The 20,507-nt window shown below is 48.3% G+C and overlaps 2 protein-coding genes across 2 annotated transcripts; one reads left to right on the top strand and one right to left on the bottom strand.

Annotated features, from left to right (window-relative positions):
* Window positions 1-237: 237 nt before the first annotated feature.
* LOC105038734 (very-long-chain 3-oxoacyl-CoA reductase 1) lies at window positions 238-5,757 on the bottom strand. Its single transcript, XM_010914603.4, has 3 exons — window positions 5,054-5,757; window positions 4,056-4,125; window positions 238-678 (listed from the first exon to the last, which is right to left on the bottom strand). The coding sequence occupies exons 1-3, from the start codon at window positions 5,695-5,697 to the stop codon at window positions 421-423; spliced, it is 972 nt and encodes a 323-aa protein (XP_010912905.2). The 5' UTR covers window positions 5,698-5,757; the 3' UTR covers window positions 238-420.
* Window positions 5,758-7,652: 1,895 nt separating this feature from the next.
* On the top strand, window positions 7,653-20,409 carry LOC109505503 (anaphase-promoting complex subunit 11-like). Its single transcript, XM_073260666.1, has 2 exons — window positions 7,653-8,062; window positions 19,951-20,409. The coding sequence occupies exon 2, from the start codon at window positions 19,959-19,961 to the stop codon at window positions 20,226-20,228; it is 270 nt and encodes an 89-aa protein (XP_073116767.1). The 5' UTR covers window positions 7,653-8,062; window positions 19,951-19,958; the 3' UTR covers window positions 20,229-20,409.
* Window positions 20,410-20,507: the final 98 nt, after the last annotated feature.

Here is a 20,507-nt window from a genome sequence, read left to right as displayed (position 1 = left end):
TTGCACACACCATTCCCCCTCTCATGTAAATTAAAATGATGCAATAGATATCTGTTCTGATACCCATGTACAACCAGTAGCATTATTTCTGCATTAAAGGGCAACAACCAACAACTCACCAACCCGACCTCCCAACCGGCAGGATCTAATTGTAGTTATAAAACCCCGGGAGAGTGACTTTCCTGCAAGTTAACGTCACTATAACTTGATGAACAACACAGCCCAAAAAAAAATGAGTTACTACTCAAACTGAGCTTTCCATCTAAGTATACAATCAGTCTCCCAAATTACAACTCCTAAGAACAAGTTAAACCATCAAAAGTTATTTGTGATGATGGAAACATCAAATAAAGCAAACAGAAAACTGAAGCATAAAACATATTTTGCAGCGAGATGTCATCTAGATTCTTGCATAGGACACTATTGTTCTTTCTTTTTGGCATCCTTGAGCTGTCCCCTTTTGCGGATGCCAAGGCAGAAGCCCAGGCGCCATTTGTCGATAGCAGCCTCCGGCAGCATGGAAAGCAGACACCATAGAAGGGAATGCGGCCAGTAGGGTGTACATCTTGGTTCATAGCCAATCGACTGTAAGGCAGCACGAGCATAAGTGTCTGCTGATGGCACGAAGAAGGAAGATCTTCTGATAGATGCCATCTTTGTCGCCACGTACAAGGGCACCTGCACACAAGAAGCCATATGCAGTCAAACACAAGTACTACAATTCTAGAGAGATGACTTGCTGAAGTGGATTTGTTCGACAGGAGGACTTGCATGCTGCCTATATAATTTGTTGATGTTTGCCATTTTCATTTATTTTTTTCCCGTGATGCTGATGGTAGACCTAACAACAGCTCTAAAGCCCAAGAAATTTTACTTCTTAAAAGGGCATCAAAGGAAGACGCCCCAAGAAATACAATGTCAGCAAATGCTGCTGATAGCAGTTACAATTTCTGGAAATAGTACATGCATGCCTTCTGATACATAGGCACCAGACGCAAGTTGACCCATAAGTGGAATTTCCAGAACATTCTGCTGGCATTTAGTTCCTCCTGTTTCTGCAAAGCTTTTGGTAGGAACTGATTCCAGTTCATTGTTATCGAGAAATTTTTCTTTAATTTTTCAGAATAATATATAGGCATGTTATTCTTCTCAGTGATTGACGACATCATCATTTAAAACATAAGACATGTCAAAACTATATATGACTGAAAGCACCACATTTCAAATCATATAACAGTCTATGGCTAATGTGTGTCAGATCTTCCAGGCACAAAAGATGCATATGATCTAATTCTTACTAACAAAAAGCAAGTAGAGTCGTAAATCCTGTTTTGCCAAGTACTTTCTATGTTGTAATTATACAGTCATATGATCTCTAGTTGATATGTTGAACGTCTTTCCCTCTTTTTTTTCCTTCTCTCTCTCTCTCTCTCTCTCTCTCTCTCTTCTTCTTCTTCTTCTTCTTTTGCGGTCAGCGATTCACCTCGAACATCTTCCACTTCACAGTTGCATAAACAACTAGTAAAGAGTATGATTAACACATCAATAACAACTGTTTCTAAAGTAGAGCCAAAATTTTTAAAGGCATATAAAGCTGCTGTAGCCACGGGATCTTTAAGAGGAATCAAGTTTAATAAGATGACTACCTACTTTGATATTCAGGAAGTCATGAAAGATACACCATGGATTTTTTTTTTTTTTTGGGACTACAACAGGAATGTTTTCTGGAAACCTCTCTAGAATAAGATCGAACATATATATACATATATAAGAAGGTTTTTTTCTAGGAAGTGCAAGGAAGCTGTCAGCTATAATGACAGTAGTGCTTTATATGCTAAGGAATATCCTTGGTCTTTCACTGCAAAACGTTCTAATTATTTGTACCAGACTTACCTTCACTTCAGATGTAACTTAAACACGATAAATCTTCTAGAAAAACAATATGTAATTGTCACTGCCTGCCTTGACATCACAGCTATAATCCGATTGTTTGCAATTTGCTTATTTCCATTGTTTTCAATAAGGACCAGGAATTGATTTTTAAAGATGACTGCTGTCCGTTATAGCAAAGAAAGAAGGCACCCAGGCTTTTAAATGACTTCCTGATCAAGTTGAGGAGAACATAAGGGGGTCATTGAAAGCTGATAATATTTTCTGCCATCATATAGTAAATTTCTAGCATTGTAGACATCATATAAGCTACCAAGCTGATCAACCAGATTCTTGAATGACTTTCTATTTCTAAAAGTCTTACATCCTTTGTGCTGCGCTGTTATTAAATTTGATTTTTGCCTAGCGGCTTCTGCTTACAAAGATGAATGTGGTTCCCATAGAATACCCAACCTTCTTCTGTCTCATCTAGACTCCTTTCAAGTGTAGAAAAGCCTTGAAGAGGTTTGCTTAGGCTACTAATCTATTAGGTTTGGATTCTTTCTGGCCAAGTGACAATATATTGTTCATAACAATGCCCTATCTTGTCCAGAGATGCCTATGGAAGGAAGTGGAAAGTAAATTATAAGGATAACATCAAGTAAAGAGCTGGTTGTAATGTTGTCTTGAACATAGCTGGACTATACTTTGATGATTTGATCCTTAAAGGAAAACCTACATAGGTGAAGCAAGGCTTGTTGGCTTCAGTTATCTAAATAAATATTTCATCCAACGAACACATTATCTTATCCTGTGCACTCTTTTTAATTATCTTCAATTATCAAAATTGAACAATGATGCACATCCCTTATTTCTAATTCTGGTTATTAGTCTGCTACTCTAGTAAAGTTCTCATTAAAGAAGTTTCTGTAATAATTTTATTATTACTCTCTTAACCAAGATCATATTATATCCACTCTTTTTGCACCTGATTTTATTGATATCTCCCTTCCATTTTGATTTTCTATTAAGTGCATATCAAAAGTCAGATACATGGCCTTACTATTTAACCACCCTCTTGAGTTTACTTCTCAAGTCTTTGTGTCAGTATGAATCAACCCATTATTAAAAGAGGGGGAAAATGAAGAAATCAATAAGAAAAAAAAAAGAATCATTGAAAATGTTTGCCTAGTCATGCCATATATGCCACATTTTGATGCATTCAAAGAAGAGAAAAATAAAAGAAAAATAAATGTAGTTGATAGGAAAAGGCGAATTTGGGTATTTTATTTTATGAATCTGACAAAGGCAACTACGTCTATATATGAAAGCAATGAACAGAAACAAAATTAGAAGAATATAATAAATATATGCCAAGGATAGCTTGCAGTACCAGAGAGAAAGTAAAATAGCAGTACAAAGTACAGCCAAAAGCCATATAAGAGAACCTCATGCTATCCGAGTATGAGATAATGAAGTATAATAAGGCTAAAAGTAGCACAAAAGGAGCAAATAACTTATGTCAACCATTTAGATGGTAAGCTTTATTTGTAGTCAATCTTGCATGCTTCATACCTTTTTCAAGGATAACCAACAGAGCAAGAAAGAAAGCAAAACAAAGAAAAAAGCTCAGTTGAGAGTCGTATAAGAAGAGCTCATGCCATCTGAATGTAAAGTTAAAATGGGAAGCAAAACAAAGAAAAAAGCTCAGTTGAGTGTCGTCTAAGAAGAGCTCATGCCATCTGAGTGTAAAGTTAAAATGGGAACACCAAAAGGACCAAAAACTTATGCTAGCCATTTACATGGTGTGCTTTGCTTCTAGACAATATTGCACTGTCCATATGTATCTCAAGGATAACCGACAAAGTCAGAAAGAAAGCAAATAGCAGAATAAAGCTCAAGATCTGTACACTAAAATCTCATGCCATTTAAGCATGAAGTTTTACAAGGATAAAATGGAAAACACCAAAAGGAGAAATCAGCTTATGTTAAGCAATTAGATGGTGTCCTTCACATGTAGAGAATCTCAAATGGTTCATACCTATCTGAAGGATAACTGGCAGAGTGAGAAAGAAAGTAAAATAGCAGACTAAACATCAGTCAAGATCCACATAAGAAAACATCATCCCATCTGAGTATGGATGTACATGTCAAGGATGCATAAGCAAAAACAAAGAAAAAGTTACCTGGCATTGCACATCTATCCCCTTGTTCTTGTACTCAACATAGAGGCATCTTGAGAATTGATCAATGTACCTGATAACAAACAAAAATACCTTGTTAAGAGCAACCAAAGAAAAGAACAGAAACACATCCCTCATCATTCAATTCCACATAGCACATCCTACCAACCAAAACCTTAAAGAGAAGAAAGGCAAAATGATCATGACAGATCTTATTTAAGCAATAGCTCAAATGAACTAAATCATCTGCATATCTTGATTAATGGATGCGAACTGGAAAGCTAGTGTTTTTCCTTTTTTAGGATTTTTTTGCCTGATAAAAAAATTTCCATTGAAAAAACAGCTATGTAATCCAATTCTCCGGAACCAGAAACACGATAAACGTATGAACTAGTGTAAGAAAGCGAAACAAGTTTTTCCTGTACAGACTCTAAATTAAAACACCACCTGTTGCTGGGACTTTAAGGATCACGCCAAATTGATGACCCTTGAATGAAGGCTTTCTAACAATATGGTTTTCTTTTCATATAGGGATCACCATGCATGCAGAATGTAAATTAATATATTTTTGTCATTATTTAGTCGTATCTGCTAACCAATTAATCCAGATCTTTCACTTCTCTTTCTTCCAATCATCCATTTCTAACACCAAACTACATCTAAGCCCACCAACAAAATCTTCCATCACAAATTCAAATATAACAACTAAAACATAAATATATAATAACAAAAAGAAAAGACTTGCTTGTTAAATAAGGATCATTATATATTACCAATCTACAGATTTCTAATGACCTTTCTGGGAAAAAAGTTCTTTCTGTTATTATCCTCATTTCGCTTCCTTCGAATCATCCATTTCTCACACTAAACTAAGTCAACTAAACCTTCCGACAAAATCTTTCATACCAAATTCAAATCTAACAACTAAAACAAAACGACCTAACAGCAAACTCACTTAAGAAAACAAAAAAACGAAAAAAAAAAAAAAGGCCGAAACTTACGCTTTGGTGGCGGCATAGACAGCATAGAGAGGATCAGAGGGGATAACAATGGCAGCTCCCGACCCGATGTTCACGATGGCTCCCTGCTTCCTCTCAAGCATCCCCGGCAGCACCGCTCGGGTGACCCTGGTCACCCCCTCGACATTCACCTTGATCAAATTCCTCATCAACTCCTCATCCACCTCGTGGAAGAACCTCGCATAGGGGTACGACACGCCAGCGCTGTTCACCAGCAAGCCGATGTCGAGCCCCTCGATGACCTCCCGAAGGCGGCCGACGCCCTCGGCCTGGTCTCCGGCGAAGTCAATCACCACGGTTTCGATCCGGCAGCCGCCGTGCTTCGTTCGGATGGCATCGGAGACGTCGCGGAGCTTGTCGGGGTTGCGGCCCACGAGGACGAGGTGGAGGCCGCGGCGGGCGAGCTGGAAGGCGAAGGCCTTGCCGATGCCGTCGGTGGAGCCGGTGACGACGGCCCAGGAACCGTAGCGGGCGCGGAGGTTCTTGGCGGGGCGGAGGAAGGAGATGTAGAGCCAGAGGAGGGCGGCGAAGGAGAACTTGACGGCGGAGAGGAGGCCGAGGGAAACGAGGAGGAGAACCCATGGCGGCTGGGCTCGGAGGCTCTCAAGGCAAGCGCAGAGCTCCATTTTTTTGCCCTGTTTCCACTCTGGGTCTCGGATCTGAACTTTCTGAAGGGAAATGGGCTGTGGGCGGTTTATAAAACACAAGGGAGTGATGGGGTTTGGCGACAACTGGACTGTGGGGTGGGTTGGGCAGTTGAGGTAGCTGAGCTGAAATTAATGATTTGGATTTAGGGATGATTTTGGCAGGAAAATTTTTATATATTTATATATTAATTTTAAATATTATTTATTTATATATTTAATCATTTAGATTATTTATTAATAAAAATTATGGATGATAATTTATGATCTAACCCATCAATCCAACTTATAAATAATTATTTTAAGCAATTATAGATCTTACATAAATAGATTTGGATGACAAGGAGATCAATCTTTCTGCACCTATTTATTAAATAGATTAGGTTCTTGTTTAGATATTTGATCCATATAATTAATTTTAATTCATTTAATAATTTAATTAAATTATAATTTGATTTATTTAATATATTTAAAATATTTAAATTCTATTTAATCTGTTTGTGTCCTGTATAATCTGTTCTGTTTAATATGTTTAATCTATTTAAATTCTTATAATCTATTAAAAATTCACTTAATCTATTTAGCCTGTTTGATCTGATTTAATATATTTAATAAATAAATTATATGAATTAAATTGGATTATCTATTTAATAAATAAATTAAATTTAAATTTAAATTTTTGATCTATTTAATAAGTAAGTTAGGTTGGGTTGATGCATTTTGGATCCAATTTGCATCCGATTTGTTACCACCCCCAGCAAGAATGCATAGAAATAGAAGGGTATGGATACACATTTTGCACTGCACCAAAGAAATAAAAAATAGATGAGCCTATTATGAGAATTATGTTCTCAGGGAAGGATTACATCTTTGTTGTACGACTCACATCGGGAGCATGTTTGGTTTCTTAAATCTAGAATCTTTGCATTGAGCCCCGGCTGGAGCACTGCGGCGGTAAGGAAGCCAAAATAATTCAAAAATTAAAAAATTAAAAATTTATTTAAAAATTTTAAATTTAATTTAAAAATAAAAAATAAAAAAAGTACTCAATTGCATTGGCCTTTGCTGTGTTTTGGGCCATTTAGCCTGGCAGAGACGGGTGTCATGGCCTCTTTAGTTTAGGTTGTTTGGCCATTTGACCTCGATCTTTTGGTATTGGATAAATTATTTGAGCTTATGCAGGGACGCTCAAAATTATGGCCGTTGGGTTCGCTGAGCTCTTCCCCTGTTCCTGTTCAAAAGCATTGGTCATCTATTAGGGTTGACTTCTTATCTCTCCACCTCCACCATCTCTCGAATCCTTGAAGCTTGTCCCTTATCATTGGTCGCTGGTCAAAGCAAGATGAAGGGAAGCCTCCTATCATGAACCGACTGTGGTTCCATTGAGGCACCATGATCTCTTTTCTCTTTTTCTTTCATCTCTATTCTTCTTTAGGATCTATTGCTATTTTTGTACTCGATTTTATTAGCCCATTCTGACCGACCTCCTATTAATCCGTTCAAACTGAATTCCACCTCCACTGCAGTTTCTTTGCTGTTGCTGCCGTCGTTTTGAGCAGTATCTTTGACAGCATCATTTTTTTCTTTTGCCATCGAACTTTCTAGCGCGGTGCTGATCCAATATTTGAGCCGATTCTCGAATGTGATGCGTCGGTAGTGGAAGAGGAGAAGGAAATTTTATCGGGCTTGAAATCATCGATAAGTGCATGAGTTGAGATGATAATTTTTTTCAATTTCATGGGCATCCAATCTAATTTAATTTAGATAGAATTTATCTGATCTGATTAAAAAATAAGATGAATATAATTTTTAATAAAAATATTTAAAATAGATTCAGATAGAATATAAATTGATATATTTCGTTCTGAATCCGACCCGACGTACCTTTTATTTAAATTTAAAACCTCCCCCCCTCATCAAACCCGCCCTCACCCCTCTCTCTCTCTCTCGGCGTCTCGCGTTTACATCAAACCCGCACCGCACCCCCCCGGCCCCCTGCCCTCTCTCTCGCTCTCGCTCTCTCTCGGCGGCCGGCGGGTCCTCACCCCCCCGGTCCCCCGCCCTCTCTCTCGCTCTCGCTCGGCGGCTGGCGGGTCCTCACCCCCTCGGTTCCCCGCCCTCTCTCTCTCTCCCTCTCTCGCTCTCGCTCGGCGGCCAGCGGGTCCTCACTCCCCCCCACCCCTAGCGGTGGCCCGGCGGGTCACCACCCTTAGCGGTGGCGGTCTGGTGTCGGACTTAGCCATCTTCTTAGCTTCCCTATTCTGCCGCTCCAAGCCTCCCACCCGATCGAGACTCCTGAGGACGAAAAATCAAGGAAAAATAAAAGAAAGACGGAAAAAATTAACGGGTAAGACCTTTTCGCACATATTGATCATTTGTTGTTCCTTTAAAATTCTTTTTCTTTTCATTTCATTTTCTTTTTCCGAGACCTGTGGGGAAGGAGAGCACCTGAGGGAGATCGGTGGGGTTCTTTAGGTTCTGGTTGGGGTTTTTTCTTGAGTTGTGGCGGTGTGAGTTGGTCGGGTAAGGAGAGCACCCGAGGGAGATCGGAGGGGTTTTTAGGTTCCGGTTGGGGTATTTCTCGACCATATAGGATTTTGTGCGAGTGTGAGTTGGTCCCTTGAGTTTTTTAGAGCTTAATCTTGGTGGAAGCATGATATTTTGTAGGGTTCGGGGATGGCCGGATGGGGCCGCCGGCGGTTGTGGGGCCGTGGCGGAGATGGGAAAGGAGAAGGGGAGATCAGTTCGTGGAGACCCGACCCGAGACGGGTACGGGGTGGGTACGGATATAATATTTTTGTGTCGGGGTGGATACGGGTATCGGTCGACCCGACCCGTTGCCACCCTCTCGGCGTGAGGGTTGGGGGTGTTCTTCTTCTGTTGGTAAGTAGGAAAGAATTCAGGGAGGAAGGGAGTGATGGGTTGGGGAAACTAAAAGCATTGTTAGACTGTCTCTATGGTTCCGAATATAGGTGAGCATCTTTACCCTAGCAAGATTCAAATCTGGGAAAACTATAAGGAATTGTTAACATTTTATTCTTTTTTCATTTGAGTGGCCTCCTTTAACTTTGCTTTTGATCAACTTTAATAGGAGTTCCTTGGACATCATGTGTTTTGTGTGGAAGGGATCACAACAAAGACATCCATTTAGATATTTGGTTGATAGGATGTGTTGGAGAATACCGACCGACCCCACTTACGCCACTCATCGTCGGGCCTATATGACCAACACCCGACTCTGCCGACCGACCGACGGCTGCCGTTACCGACCGACCGAGGATACGTCGGTCGGGCAGACCTTCTCCTCTCTCCCGACCGGCTGCACTATGAAGTCCGACGCCCGACTCTGGCAACGCGTCCGACTGGCTGTCGGAGGGGCCCCGAGTTTCCACCCGACGTCCCTCAACCAGCCACCGACCTATAGTCGGTCGGCTCCTCTAGATGCCGTACGGCTGCCGGAAACTGTCAGTCCTGACAACGGCATGCGGTACTACCGCCTAGGGGCATTATCCCACCTAAGGCATGGGTCAATCCTAGCATTTGACAGTCCCACGACGATTTGACACTCTCACGGCGACTCTGTCAGTCCTCAGTGAGTTGACAATTCTTCAATTGTCCGCGCCATTAATGACGGCGCCATACCATGCTCCACTATATATATCGGGGAAGGCAAAAGTGCTAGAGGTCCCTTCGAAACTTTTGGGCTTACTCCATCTCTCTCTCTCTCACCCTCTCTCGTTGAGCTCTTTGTTTTCTTTTCACTGTTGCCTAGTCTCTTCTCTGACTTGACCATCGGAGGGTCCCCACCGGAGCCACCTCCGGTCAGTGCGGACTTTCTTTTGCAGGCGCTCGTTCCCGGCGACCAGGCGACGAGGTGATTGGCCGCAACAGATTGGCGCGCCAGGTAGGGGGGGCAGTGACAAGTTAGTGCTTCATTGACAGCACCAGGGATTGTAACCCCCACGGGATCCAAGATGACAAAGACAAGAGCTCAGCGGTCGAGGGTCACTGGATCGGCGAGGCGCTCTTCCCACCGGGAAGAGGCCTCTCCTCCACCCTCCATGGCGGAACCTAGCTCTCCGCACCCCGCGGTGACCACGGAGGCGCAGATCGCAGCGATCGTGCGGCAGATGACCGTGCTGACAGACGCGGTCAAAAGCCTTCAGCAACAACCGATCCGACTACCGCCTTCACCGGTCGAGCAACCGACGGCACATCTGATGCCCTCCAGGAGCAGCCGCCGACGCTCAAATCGATCTCCGTCGCCTCTGCAGGAGCACCTGCCACAGCGCTCCTATCGAGAGGAGGAAGGGCGGCCGCGGTGCGACACCCATCGGTCTCGACGGCCTTCTCCCTCCCAGCTGGAACGAGCAAGGAAGGAGAAGCGACCGCGAACGCCGTCCGCCTCTCTCTTGGACTCCTCCGGAGACTCCACTCCTGGGGTCTCCCAGCACCGACGGATCGACGACTACGAGCGCAGGTTCGAGAAAATCGACCGTCGGCTTGTCCAGCTGCAGGTGGACGGGCAGAAGTCTTCGAACGACGTCGACTTCTAGACCGCCCAACCTCTCTCCCGACTTATCCTCAACGAACCGATCCCCAGTCGGTTCAAGATGCCGCACGTGGAGCCCTACGACGGCTCCACCGACCCAATCGACCACTTGGAGAGCTATAAAGCTCTTATGACGATTCAGGGGGCGACCGACGCTCTTTTATGCATCGGCTTTTCCGCCACGCTCCGCAAAGCTGCCAGGGCCTGGTACTCCGGTCTTCGATCGGGAAGTATCCACTCCTTCGGACAGCTCGAGCACTCTTTCATGGCCCACTTCAGCACCAGCCGGAAGTCGCCACAAACCTCGGACAATCTTTTTTCTCTCAAACAGAGAGAAAACGAGACGCTCCGACACTCTGTGACGTGATTCAATGCGGCCACGCTTGAGGTCCGAGACCTCAACGAAGACATGGCCATCTCGACCATGAAACGGGGGCTAAGGGCATCCCGATTCACTTACTCCCTGGACAAGATCCTCCCCCAGACGTATGTCGAACTATTGGAGCACGCACACAAGTACATGCGCGCGGACGAAGGAGCCTCCGATCGGCGCTTGATCGAGTTCAAGGGCCGAAGGAGAAGCGGAGGAAGGGTCGGGACCCTGCCGGGCCCAGCAGACCCTCGACCGACGGTCGGGTTTCGCCTCCGCGACGAAACCAGAGGTCGCCTCGACGGCGGAGTCCAAGGCCAACACGCCCCAGGTATGACTCCTACACTCCTCTCTCTGCTCCTCGTGCATAGATTTTGATGGAGATCGAAGGGGAAGAGCACCTGCGACGGCCTCCGCCTTTGAAGGTAAAGGGTCTCGACCGACGGAAGAACTGCCGATTCCATCGGGGCCACGGCCATAATACCGAGCAATGCATCCAGCTTAAGGATGAGATCGAAGCTCTCATCCACCGGGGATATCTCGGTAAATTTCGGAGGAACCCGCCGACTCAACCCATTGCCGACCGACGATCCCAGCCGACTGAAGAAGCGACGACTAATCAGCCTACGGCCGGGGTCATCAATATGATTTCCAAACGATTGGGCCCGGGGACATCTGCTGGAGGGGAGCCGACGAAGAAGCTGCGCCCGGACGACGTAATTACTTTTACAGAAGAAGATGTTCGGGGCATCCAAACTCCCCATGACGATATTGTTGTTGTCTCGGCAACAATAGCGAACTATGATGTAAAAAGAATCTTTGTAGATAATGGAAGTTCAACGAATATTTTGTTTTACTCGACCTTCTCCCGGATGTGACTATCGACCGACCGACTCAAGAGGGTCTCTACGCCCTTGATAGGCTTCGCTGGGGACGCTGTCACGATGGAAGGAGAAGTTACTTTGCCCGTGACGGTTGGCACCGAACCACGACAAAGCACAGTCCATTTGACTTTTGCGGTCGTCCAAGTGTCTTCGGCCTACAACGCCATACTCAGAAGACCCGGACTAAACGCCCTCAAGGCGATTGTCTCAACGTACCATCTCCTGATTCGATTTCCGACCAAAAATGGAGTCGGGGAGATGCGCGGAGACCAACAGCTCGCTCGCCGATGCTTCCAGATCTCCGCTCAAAGCGAGGAGTTGAAGGGCTCCCTAACGATCGACAAGCTAGACCAACGGGAGGAGGAAGAATGGGGTAAACCGGCCGAACAGCTCGTTCCCATCTCGATAGCGGAGAATCCCGACTGAAAGGTATGGGTCGGGTCTCAACTACCCGACCCAAAACGACGACGGTTGGCGAAGCTGCTGAAGGCCAACGCCGACATATTCGCTTGGTCGGCAGCAGATATGTCGGGCATCCCCCCGGAGACAATAACGCACCGACTCAACATCGACCCTACGATGAGGCCGGTGAGGCAGAAAAAAAAATCTTTTGCTCCTAAAAGACAGAAGACCATCGACGAAGAAGTGGACAAGCTACTCGAGGCAGGCTTCATCAGAGAAACTACATATCCCGATTGGCTTGCCAATGTTGTCATGGTGAAGAAAGTCAACGGAAAGTGGAGGATTTGCGTCGACTACACCGACTTGAATCGGGCCTGCCCGAAGGACAGCTTTCCACTTCTGAAGATCGACCAGCTGGTGGATGCGACGTTCGGTTTCGCACTCTACGACAACATCGAATGAAGTTGAATCCGACTAAGTGCGCTTTTGGAGTGACCTCGAAGAAGTTTCTCGGGTTCCTCATTTCTCAGCATGGAATCGAGGCTAATCCTGAAAAAATAAAGGCAATCATCGACATGCAGCACCCGAACACCAAGAAGGAGGTCCAGCAGTTGAATGGGAAAGTCATCGCTCTCAGCCGATTCATCTCTCGGTCGGCCGAAAGATGCCTCTCGTTCTTCAAGACCCTGAGGCAGGTGAAGGGCTTCTCTTGGTCGGATGAGTGCCGACGGGCCTTCGAGGATCTGAAGGGGTACCTAGCTTCTCCGCCGTTGCTTGTGAAGCCAGAGGTCGGAGAGACGCTGTATCTCTATTTGGCCACTTCCCCCGAGGTGGTTAGTTCGGTGCTCGTCCGAGAGAACGAGAGCCGAATCCATCAACCTATATACTATACCAGCAAAGTGCTCCGCGGTGCTGAAGCTCGATACTTGGAGACAGAAAAGATGATTTTCGCCCTGACCGTCTCCGCACAATGACTCCGCCCATACTTCCAAGTGCATGCCATCGTGGTCCTCACCAACCAGCCCCTGAGGGCGATATTGTGCCGGCCCGACACATCGGGATGACTGGCGAAGTGGGCAATGAAGCTCAGCGAGTTCGACATACAGTACCGACTGCGACCTGCCTTAAAGGCTCAGGTCCTGGCTGACTTCATCGCAGAATGCCCGACGACCGACCAAGGATCGGAAGGCGAGAACCCCGGAGGAGCTGCGGTCTCCGAGCCTGACCCGGTGTCCACCTGGGTACTGCACATCGACGGAGCTTCAAACGCTCAGGGGAGCGGGGTCGGGTTCCTGCTCACCAACTCGGAGGGGGTAGTCATCGAGTACGCCCTCCGATTCGACTTCAAAGCCTCCAATAATCAAGCCGAGTATGAAGCGCTCCTCGCCGGCTTGAGGATGTCGAAGAAACTTGGGATCGACAGCCTTCGGGTATTCTCCGATTCTCAGCTAATCGTGGGGCAGGTCAAAGGCGAATTCGAGGCGCGAGATCTAGCTATGGCAAAATATCTCCAGAAAGTGAAGGATCTTGTGGCGCGCCTCGGATATTTCAAGATCTCCCATATCCCCAGGTCGAAGAACGTCCGGGCCGACGCACTCTCCAGGCTGGCGACTTCGGCTTACGACACTTTGGGCCGAACGTTCGTGGAGAATCTCGAGCAGTCGAGCATCGACAAGGTCGAGGAGGTGCTATAACTGACGGCCGAACCAAGCTGGATGGATCCGATTGTTCGGTACCTGACCGACGGGATTGGTCCCGAAGATCTCACGGAGTCCAAACGGCTCCGATGGTTGGCCTCCCAATACGTGATGACGGACGGCCGACTCTACAAAAGATCATTCTCCCTTCCCTTTCTCAGGTGCTTGGGACCGACCGACGCAGACTACGCACTCAGAGAAGTGCATGAAGAGATCTACGGGAGTCATTTGGGGGGCAAATCCTTGACCTACAAGGTCCTGCGGCAGGGTTACTACTGGCCCACCATGAGGAAGGATGCGGCTGAGTTGGTTCGGAAGTGTGAACCATGCTAGAAGTACGCCAACATACAACACCGACCAGCCAGCCAAATCACTCCTATTGTTACCCCATGGCCCTTCGCCCAGTGGGGGGTCGACATTCTCGGTCCCTTCCCTCCGGCATCTAGCCAAAGAAAGTTTATAATCGTCGCCATCGACTACTTCACCAAATGGGTGGAGGCCGAGCCTCTGGTGCAGATTACCGAGCAAAAGATGGAGGACTTCGTCTAGAACAATATCACCGACAATAGGCGACAATTCGACAACCAGGACTTCAGAGACTTCTGCGCGAGGTTTCACATCACGCACCGACTAACTTCGGTCGGGCACCCACAGTCCAACGGTGAAGTCGAGGTGACCAACCGGACCATACTACACGGGCTCAAAACCCGACTGAATGAAGCCAAAGGCCTCTGGGTCGAGGAGTTGAACTCCGTCCTGTGGGCTTACCGGACAACCCCTCGTGTTCCGACCGGAGAGTCACTTTTCAGTTTGGCCTATGGGACGGAGGCAATGATACCGCTCGAGATCGGGCTGCCATCAATTAGGGTTGAGCAGTATTAAGAGCCGAACAACTCTGAGTGCCGGAGAGCCGACCTAGACCTCCTCCCCGAGCTTCGGAGCGAGGCTCAACTTCGCATGGCTTCTTATCGACAGAAAGTAGCCCGATATTACAACGCCAAGGTCAAGCCAAAGCTTTTCAGGCCTGGGGACCTAGTCCTAAGAAAGGCAGAAGTCTCGAAGCCTTTAGACCAAGGGAAGCTAGCTCCGAATTGGGAAGGGCCCTACATGGTAGCAAACACCTACGGGCCGAGGGCTTACCGACTGGAAACTCTGGAAGGGAACCCCATTCCCCGGACCTGGAATGCTGACAACCTGAAGTTGTATCACCAATGAACTTTGTACCTGTTCACTCGGAATACAAATTCAGTTTCAAATTTTGGAGTCTGGAATCTTGACTCTTCGACTATTGGTCGGCGCCCGTCAAGGAGTACGAGCCCCTATGTCCCGACTCGGACTCAGCGCCCCGCTGGAAACCGACGGCCCGATTGCCGACGACGCATCGGATGCTTACAAAGGTCGAAATATCCATGACAACGGGAGTTACACTCCTTCTACGGTCGAACTTTCGAGCCAAACGACCGGCTAACTCGCCGACTCAGCCCCGACCAAGAAAGGCAAAATGCCGGCGCGACCACTGTCGCGTTCGCGACTTATCGATCGGGCTACGATCGGTCGAAGGATATTCGGCTTACCACCGTCTATCACACGATGCGACCACTGTCACGTTCATGACTCACCGACCGAGCTATGGCCGGTCGAAGGATATTTGGCTCACCACCGTCTATCACGCGGCGCGACGAAGTACCCGACGTAAGGGTATCGGGATCCGACTTATCATCGCTTCCCCGACTAAATGCGCCGGATGCCATTCGACTGAACGCGTCGAAAGATATCCGACTGTCGGACCCCATGAAATGATCCGACCATCGAGCCTTGCCCGGCGGTCGGTCGGCTTTCGACTCGACACGCCCGACTCACAATCGAGCGACGGACGCCCGACTTAAGCCCTCGACCGTCGGGGGGCTGATCCAAAGTCGGGATTTGCTCTGCCTTCGTGGCGGCACGCATTACCGAACGTCCTAACTAATCTATCGGGCTAGTGACTTATGTGTTCAAAAGCATTCCACGACACATGAAAGAAGAGAGACATACAAAGGAGAAAAGTTCAAGTCCAAAAGACTTTGACTTTGATTTCATTGAAGTTCGGGTCAAGTTTACAAAACTGGGCCGAAGCCCGAATACAAGTATGACAAGCAGAAGTAAAGGAAAAAAGAAAAATTGACTAGTCCTCAGAGTCGGCCTCTTCCACTGGATGACGGCTGGGGACGGTCGGCGAACCCGCTCGAGCTTCAGGAGTCGGGGCCGCTTGATCTTCGGTGGCTTGCTCCGCATTTTCTTCGACTTCCGCCCTGGTGGTGAGACCTCCCGGTGATGGGTCGGCCGTCTCCTCCGTAGTTGGGGCCTCCGACTCTGGCGGAACGATGCTGCCGAGGTCAAGCTCCGGGTACAAGCTTCGAACGGCTTCCCGAGCGTCCTCGTACCCCACTCGATACGAGAGGAAGCCGCTCTCCAGAAGTTCCTCCCGGTACTCTTCCAAGTCGCGGAAGTCTTCTACGGCCCGACCCATGGCCTCCTTCGCCAACTCCGTTTCCACCTTCGCGATGTCTGCGTTGACCTGGGCGATGGATAGATCTTCTTCGGCCTTAGCGAGGTTCCCGAGGCTTACTCGGAGCTGCTCGCGTTCGGCCTTTAGCTCCCTAGCGAAGCTGTCCCTTTCGTGCCGAAGCCGACGGACGGTTCGGGACTTCTTCTTGGCGTCGTCCCGGGTCGACTGCAGCTCGGACTTCGAAGTCGCCAAGGCGCCTGTGAGTCGGGAGACCTCCCCCTCAAGCCGGCCCTCCCAGTCGACCGACTGCTGCAGCTGGTCGACCAGAATGACCCTGTCGGCTTCAGCGGCCGCGACCTTGTCTCTCCAAGCCGCACGCAGATCACCGAATTTTCGATATCCGGCCTCTAGCTCGGATATGTTGTAAATCAGCTGCACAAAACAAGATTGACCGTCAGAAGACCGAACTCACAGAAATAATAATGAAAACAAAGAAGAGAGAGGCTCACCCGGATCATCATCGGGTAGAATGAAGACAGCATATCGGAGATCCGCTGATTCTTCATGGCCTCAATGTCGGCCGGGAGGAGCGTCTGGCACAGCTTTCTGGCCAAGTCATGGTTGGCCAGGCCCGACGCACTTTCGGGAAGCAGGAAGTCGGTCGACTCTCCACCACCGGCCGACCTTCCTTCGTCGTCGGACGCCATCGGGGCCTCCCCTCGGTCGGACACCCAGGCCCTGATGTCGGAGAAGGACGGCAAGCTTAAGCCCGATCGAGTATCCCCCAAAGGCACGGCAGCAGCAGGCGCGGGTTGCTCGGGCTCGCGCGCCTCCTCCCGATCCTCCTCTGCCGGCTGAGCAGCCGGCGCGCCGTCGACCGATTCCTCGGTCGCCCTTCTCTCGGGCGAGGCTGCGCCCTCGCCCGACGGTCCCTCGGACGGGACTTCGACGAGCACCGTCGGCGCCGACAGTGCGATGACGGACTCCACCTCCGACCCAGTCGGCTCGCTCGGCGGAGCTACTTGGGGCCTCTTGGGAGGCCGCGACGGCCCGGCCCCTTGTGCCGGCCTCTTCCGTACGGTGTACTGCCGTACGTCGTCTGCCGTCAGTCTCGACCTCGGTGGCATATCTGCGAACGACGACAGATGGTCAGCACCTAAAGGAAAGGAAAGAAGAAAGGGGAAGGAAGACGGAAAACCGACCTAAGCGAGGGACCGGGTTGAGACCGGCGTCGTACAGGGCCTGCTCGGTGACGAGTTCCCTCTGCTTCGGCACCGAAATGTCTTTCAGACGGTGGAAGTCTTCCCGATCCTCGGCTTCCACCCGACTATTCTCGTTCGGTTGGGTTCGGGGGTCCCCCCAACGGGCAGGGAACCCCCAAGGAATAGAAGAAGATACAAAAAAAAACTGGTTCTTTCATCCATGAATGGACGACGGAAGATCAGTGATAAAAGAAAGCTCCTTCCGAGGATTAAAGTACCACCACCCTCGGGCTTTAGAGTGGGGTCGGAGGACGAAGAAGGCTCGGAAGAGGGAAATCCGAGGGTCAGTCGGCAAAAGCCGACACAGCAGAGCAAAACTGACTATTAGCCGAACCGAGTTCGGTGCGAGTTGCGCCGGGCATAGCCCGTAATAGTCAAGTACGTTCTGGACGAACTCCGGGACCGGGAAGCGAAGACCGGCCCGGAGGTCCTCAACGTAGAAAGCCACTTCGCCCTCAGGCGGGCTATTGACCCGACCATTGGCACCAGGGGCGAACAACCGAAATTGCTCCAGGATGCAATATTGCTCCTGGAGCCGATCGACGTTCGGCCTCGAAAGTGAAGAGGCCTCCACCTCCGGGGTCGACCGAGGGTCGTCGGTCGGATCCCCCGACCGACCTCCTCTTGGAGATGTTCTAGCCATGAACCAGAACGGAAGATGAGAAGAGCAAGGGAGAGCAGAGAGTGTACTGTGAGAAGGCAAGGAAGAAGACGATGAAGATGATGAAGGCCCTCAGAAAAAAAAAGAGAGAACTCCTAAGACGAAGGAAAATGGAGATGAGTACCTGGAACAGGGGACTACGCGGGCAGAGTCTCGACGGCAAAATGGGGGGTAGAAATCTGGATGCAGGCGACCATGTATATATAGTACCCTCCGACGGTCGAGATGGAGGCACGACCAATGAGTGATTCCCTTATCGCACCACGTGGCGTCATCCGGGCCGTCTGTCGGCCCGACGGTTCGACGCACCCATCCTCAGATCGAGCCACGTCACCTCCATCCGCTCCAACAGACCCGTCCCAATGGCCACCTGCCACGTGGCGAAGAGGCCGTGACGTTTCGCATCCCCGAGGGGGCAATGGGAACGATGGTTTCCCTTCCCGATGGGACGAGACATCTGACACCGACAGGACACCGATGGGATATTTGACAAGGGACATCTGACGCCAGCGAATCGCTCGGCATTCATGAGGCGCCTAACGTCATATCAGCCCACGGTATGGTCGTCAGAATCAGAACTTAATACGGTGAGAATCCAGTCGTTTCGCCCGACGCTGCCGCCCAAACAAAGACATTGGCCAGCGCACCACCCGACTCAGAGTGGAGGGGGGCAACTGTTGGGGAATACCGACTGACCCCACTCACGCCGACTCATCGTCGGGCCTATATGACCAACGTCCGACTCTGCCGACCGACCGACGGCTGCCGTTACCGACCGACCGAGGATACGTTGGTCGGACAGACCTTCTCCTCTCTCCCGACCGGCTGCACTATGAAGTCCGACGCCCGACTCTGGCAACGCGCCCGACTGGCTGTCGGAGGGGCTCCGAGTTTCCACCCGTCCCTCAACCAGCCACCGACCTATAGTCGGTCGGCTCCTCCAGATGCCGTACGGCTGTCGGAAACTGTCAGTTCTGACAACGGCATGCGGTACTGCCACCTAGGGGCATTATCCCACCTAAGGCATGGGTCAATCCTAGCGATTTGACAGCCCCACGGCGATTTGACACCCTCACGGCGATTCTGACAGTCCTCAGTGAGTTGACAATTCTTCAATTGTCCGCGCCATTAATGACGGCGCCATACCATGCTCCACTATATATATCGGGGAAGGCAACAGTGCTAGAGGTCCCTTCGAAACTTTTGGGCTTACTCTCTCTTTCTCTCTCTCTCACCCTCTCTCGTTGAGCTCCTTGTTTTCTTTTCACTGTTGCCTAGTCTCCTCTCGGACTTGACCATCGGAGGGTCCCCGCCGGAACCACCTCCGGTCAGTGCGGACTTTCTTTTGCAGGCGCTCGTTCCCGGCGACCAGGCGACGAGGGGATTGGCCGCAACAGGATGGAAGAATATAATATATACTTGAAGTTGATGCCAATGCTCTTTTCAGAATTTTGGAAACAAATTCCATTACTTTTTCACAGTTTAATTCATGGTGATTGGCTATTTGAGTAATATTGTTTTGTGGGTAGTATGGTGGAACCTCTGAGAGATATTCTTCACTTGTTAACCATGAGATTTGGGATGCTAACAAGTTGGTTGATTCTCTTGGACATTTGTGTTTATAACTTATTCTTTGCAGTATATCCATGGTTTAGTGTTACTATTGTTTGGTTTTCTAGGATCATTTATTTCGTATACCATTAGACTATTCATTAAAACATACAAGATTTTCCACTAAGATTATTTGCCATGTTTGCTTCCTGTGATTATGTTCATTTTACTATCTCAGCTTTGAAATTGTTCCATGTACCTATTCAAAGATATTGTTGAAAAAAAGGGAACTTGCTTGCTTAAACTTTTTTAAGGGCCTTCAAAAATTTATCTAAAACTGAAATTACTAATAGAAATCTTTTCTTCAGATGGCACCATGAAGGTCAAAATACTTCAATGGCATGCTGTGGCTTCTTGGACATGGGATGCTCAAGATGAAACATGCAGTATCTGTAGAATGGCATTTGATGGCTGCTGCCCTGATTGCAAATTCCCTGGTGATGACTGCCCATTGGTTTGGGGTGCATGTAACCATTCTTTCCATCTTCACTGCATACTGAAGTGGGTGAACTCACAGAACTCACAGGCATCCCAGCAACAGCCACAATGTCCCATGTGTCGCAGAGGGTGGCAATTTAAAGCATGAGAATTGAGTTCTTGGAAGCAACTTGTTATTTACGGTTGGTTAATGTACTAGAAAATGGAGTATTTTCTGTTATATGAAAGTTGGAGACTTCCCTTCTCTTTTTCATGTAAAATGTAGGTTGGAGAATGTCAAAGCTACTGACATGAAGTGTTCCTTTATCTGCCAATTTTGATCATATTAATGCTTTGGCATGAAAATAGTTGTTCATACATAGATTGCATACTTTGTCTTAAACAAATTTCTATCAGTACGCTGATATGCCCTTTGTGCATTCATTTA

Source organism: Elaeis guineensis, chromosome 1 (genome assembly GCF_000442705.2).
Source record: "Elaeis guineensis isolate ETL-2024a chromosome 1, EG11, whole genome shotgun sequence".
NCBI lineage: Eukaryota > Viridiplantae > Streptophyta > Magnoliopsida > Arecales > Arecaceae > Elaeis > Elaeis guineensis.
Note: the sequence above shows the minus strand (reverse complement) of the source record. Positions and strands in the feature narration are given on the sequence as shown.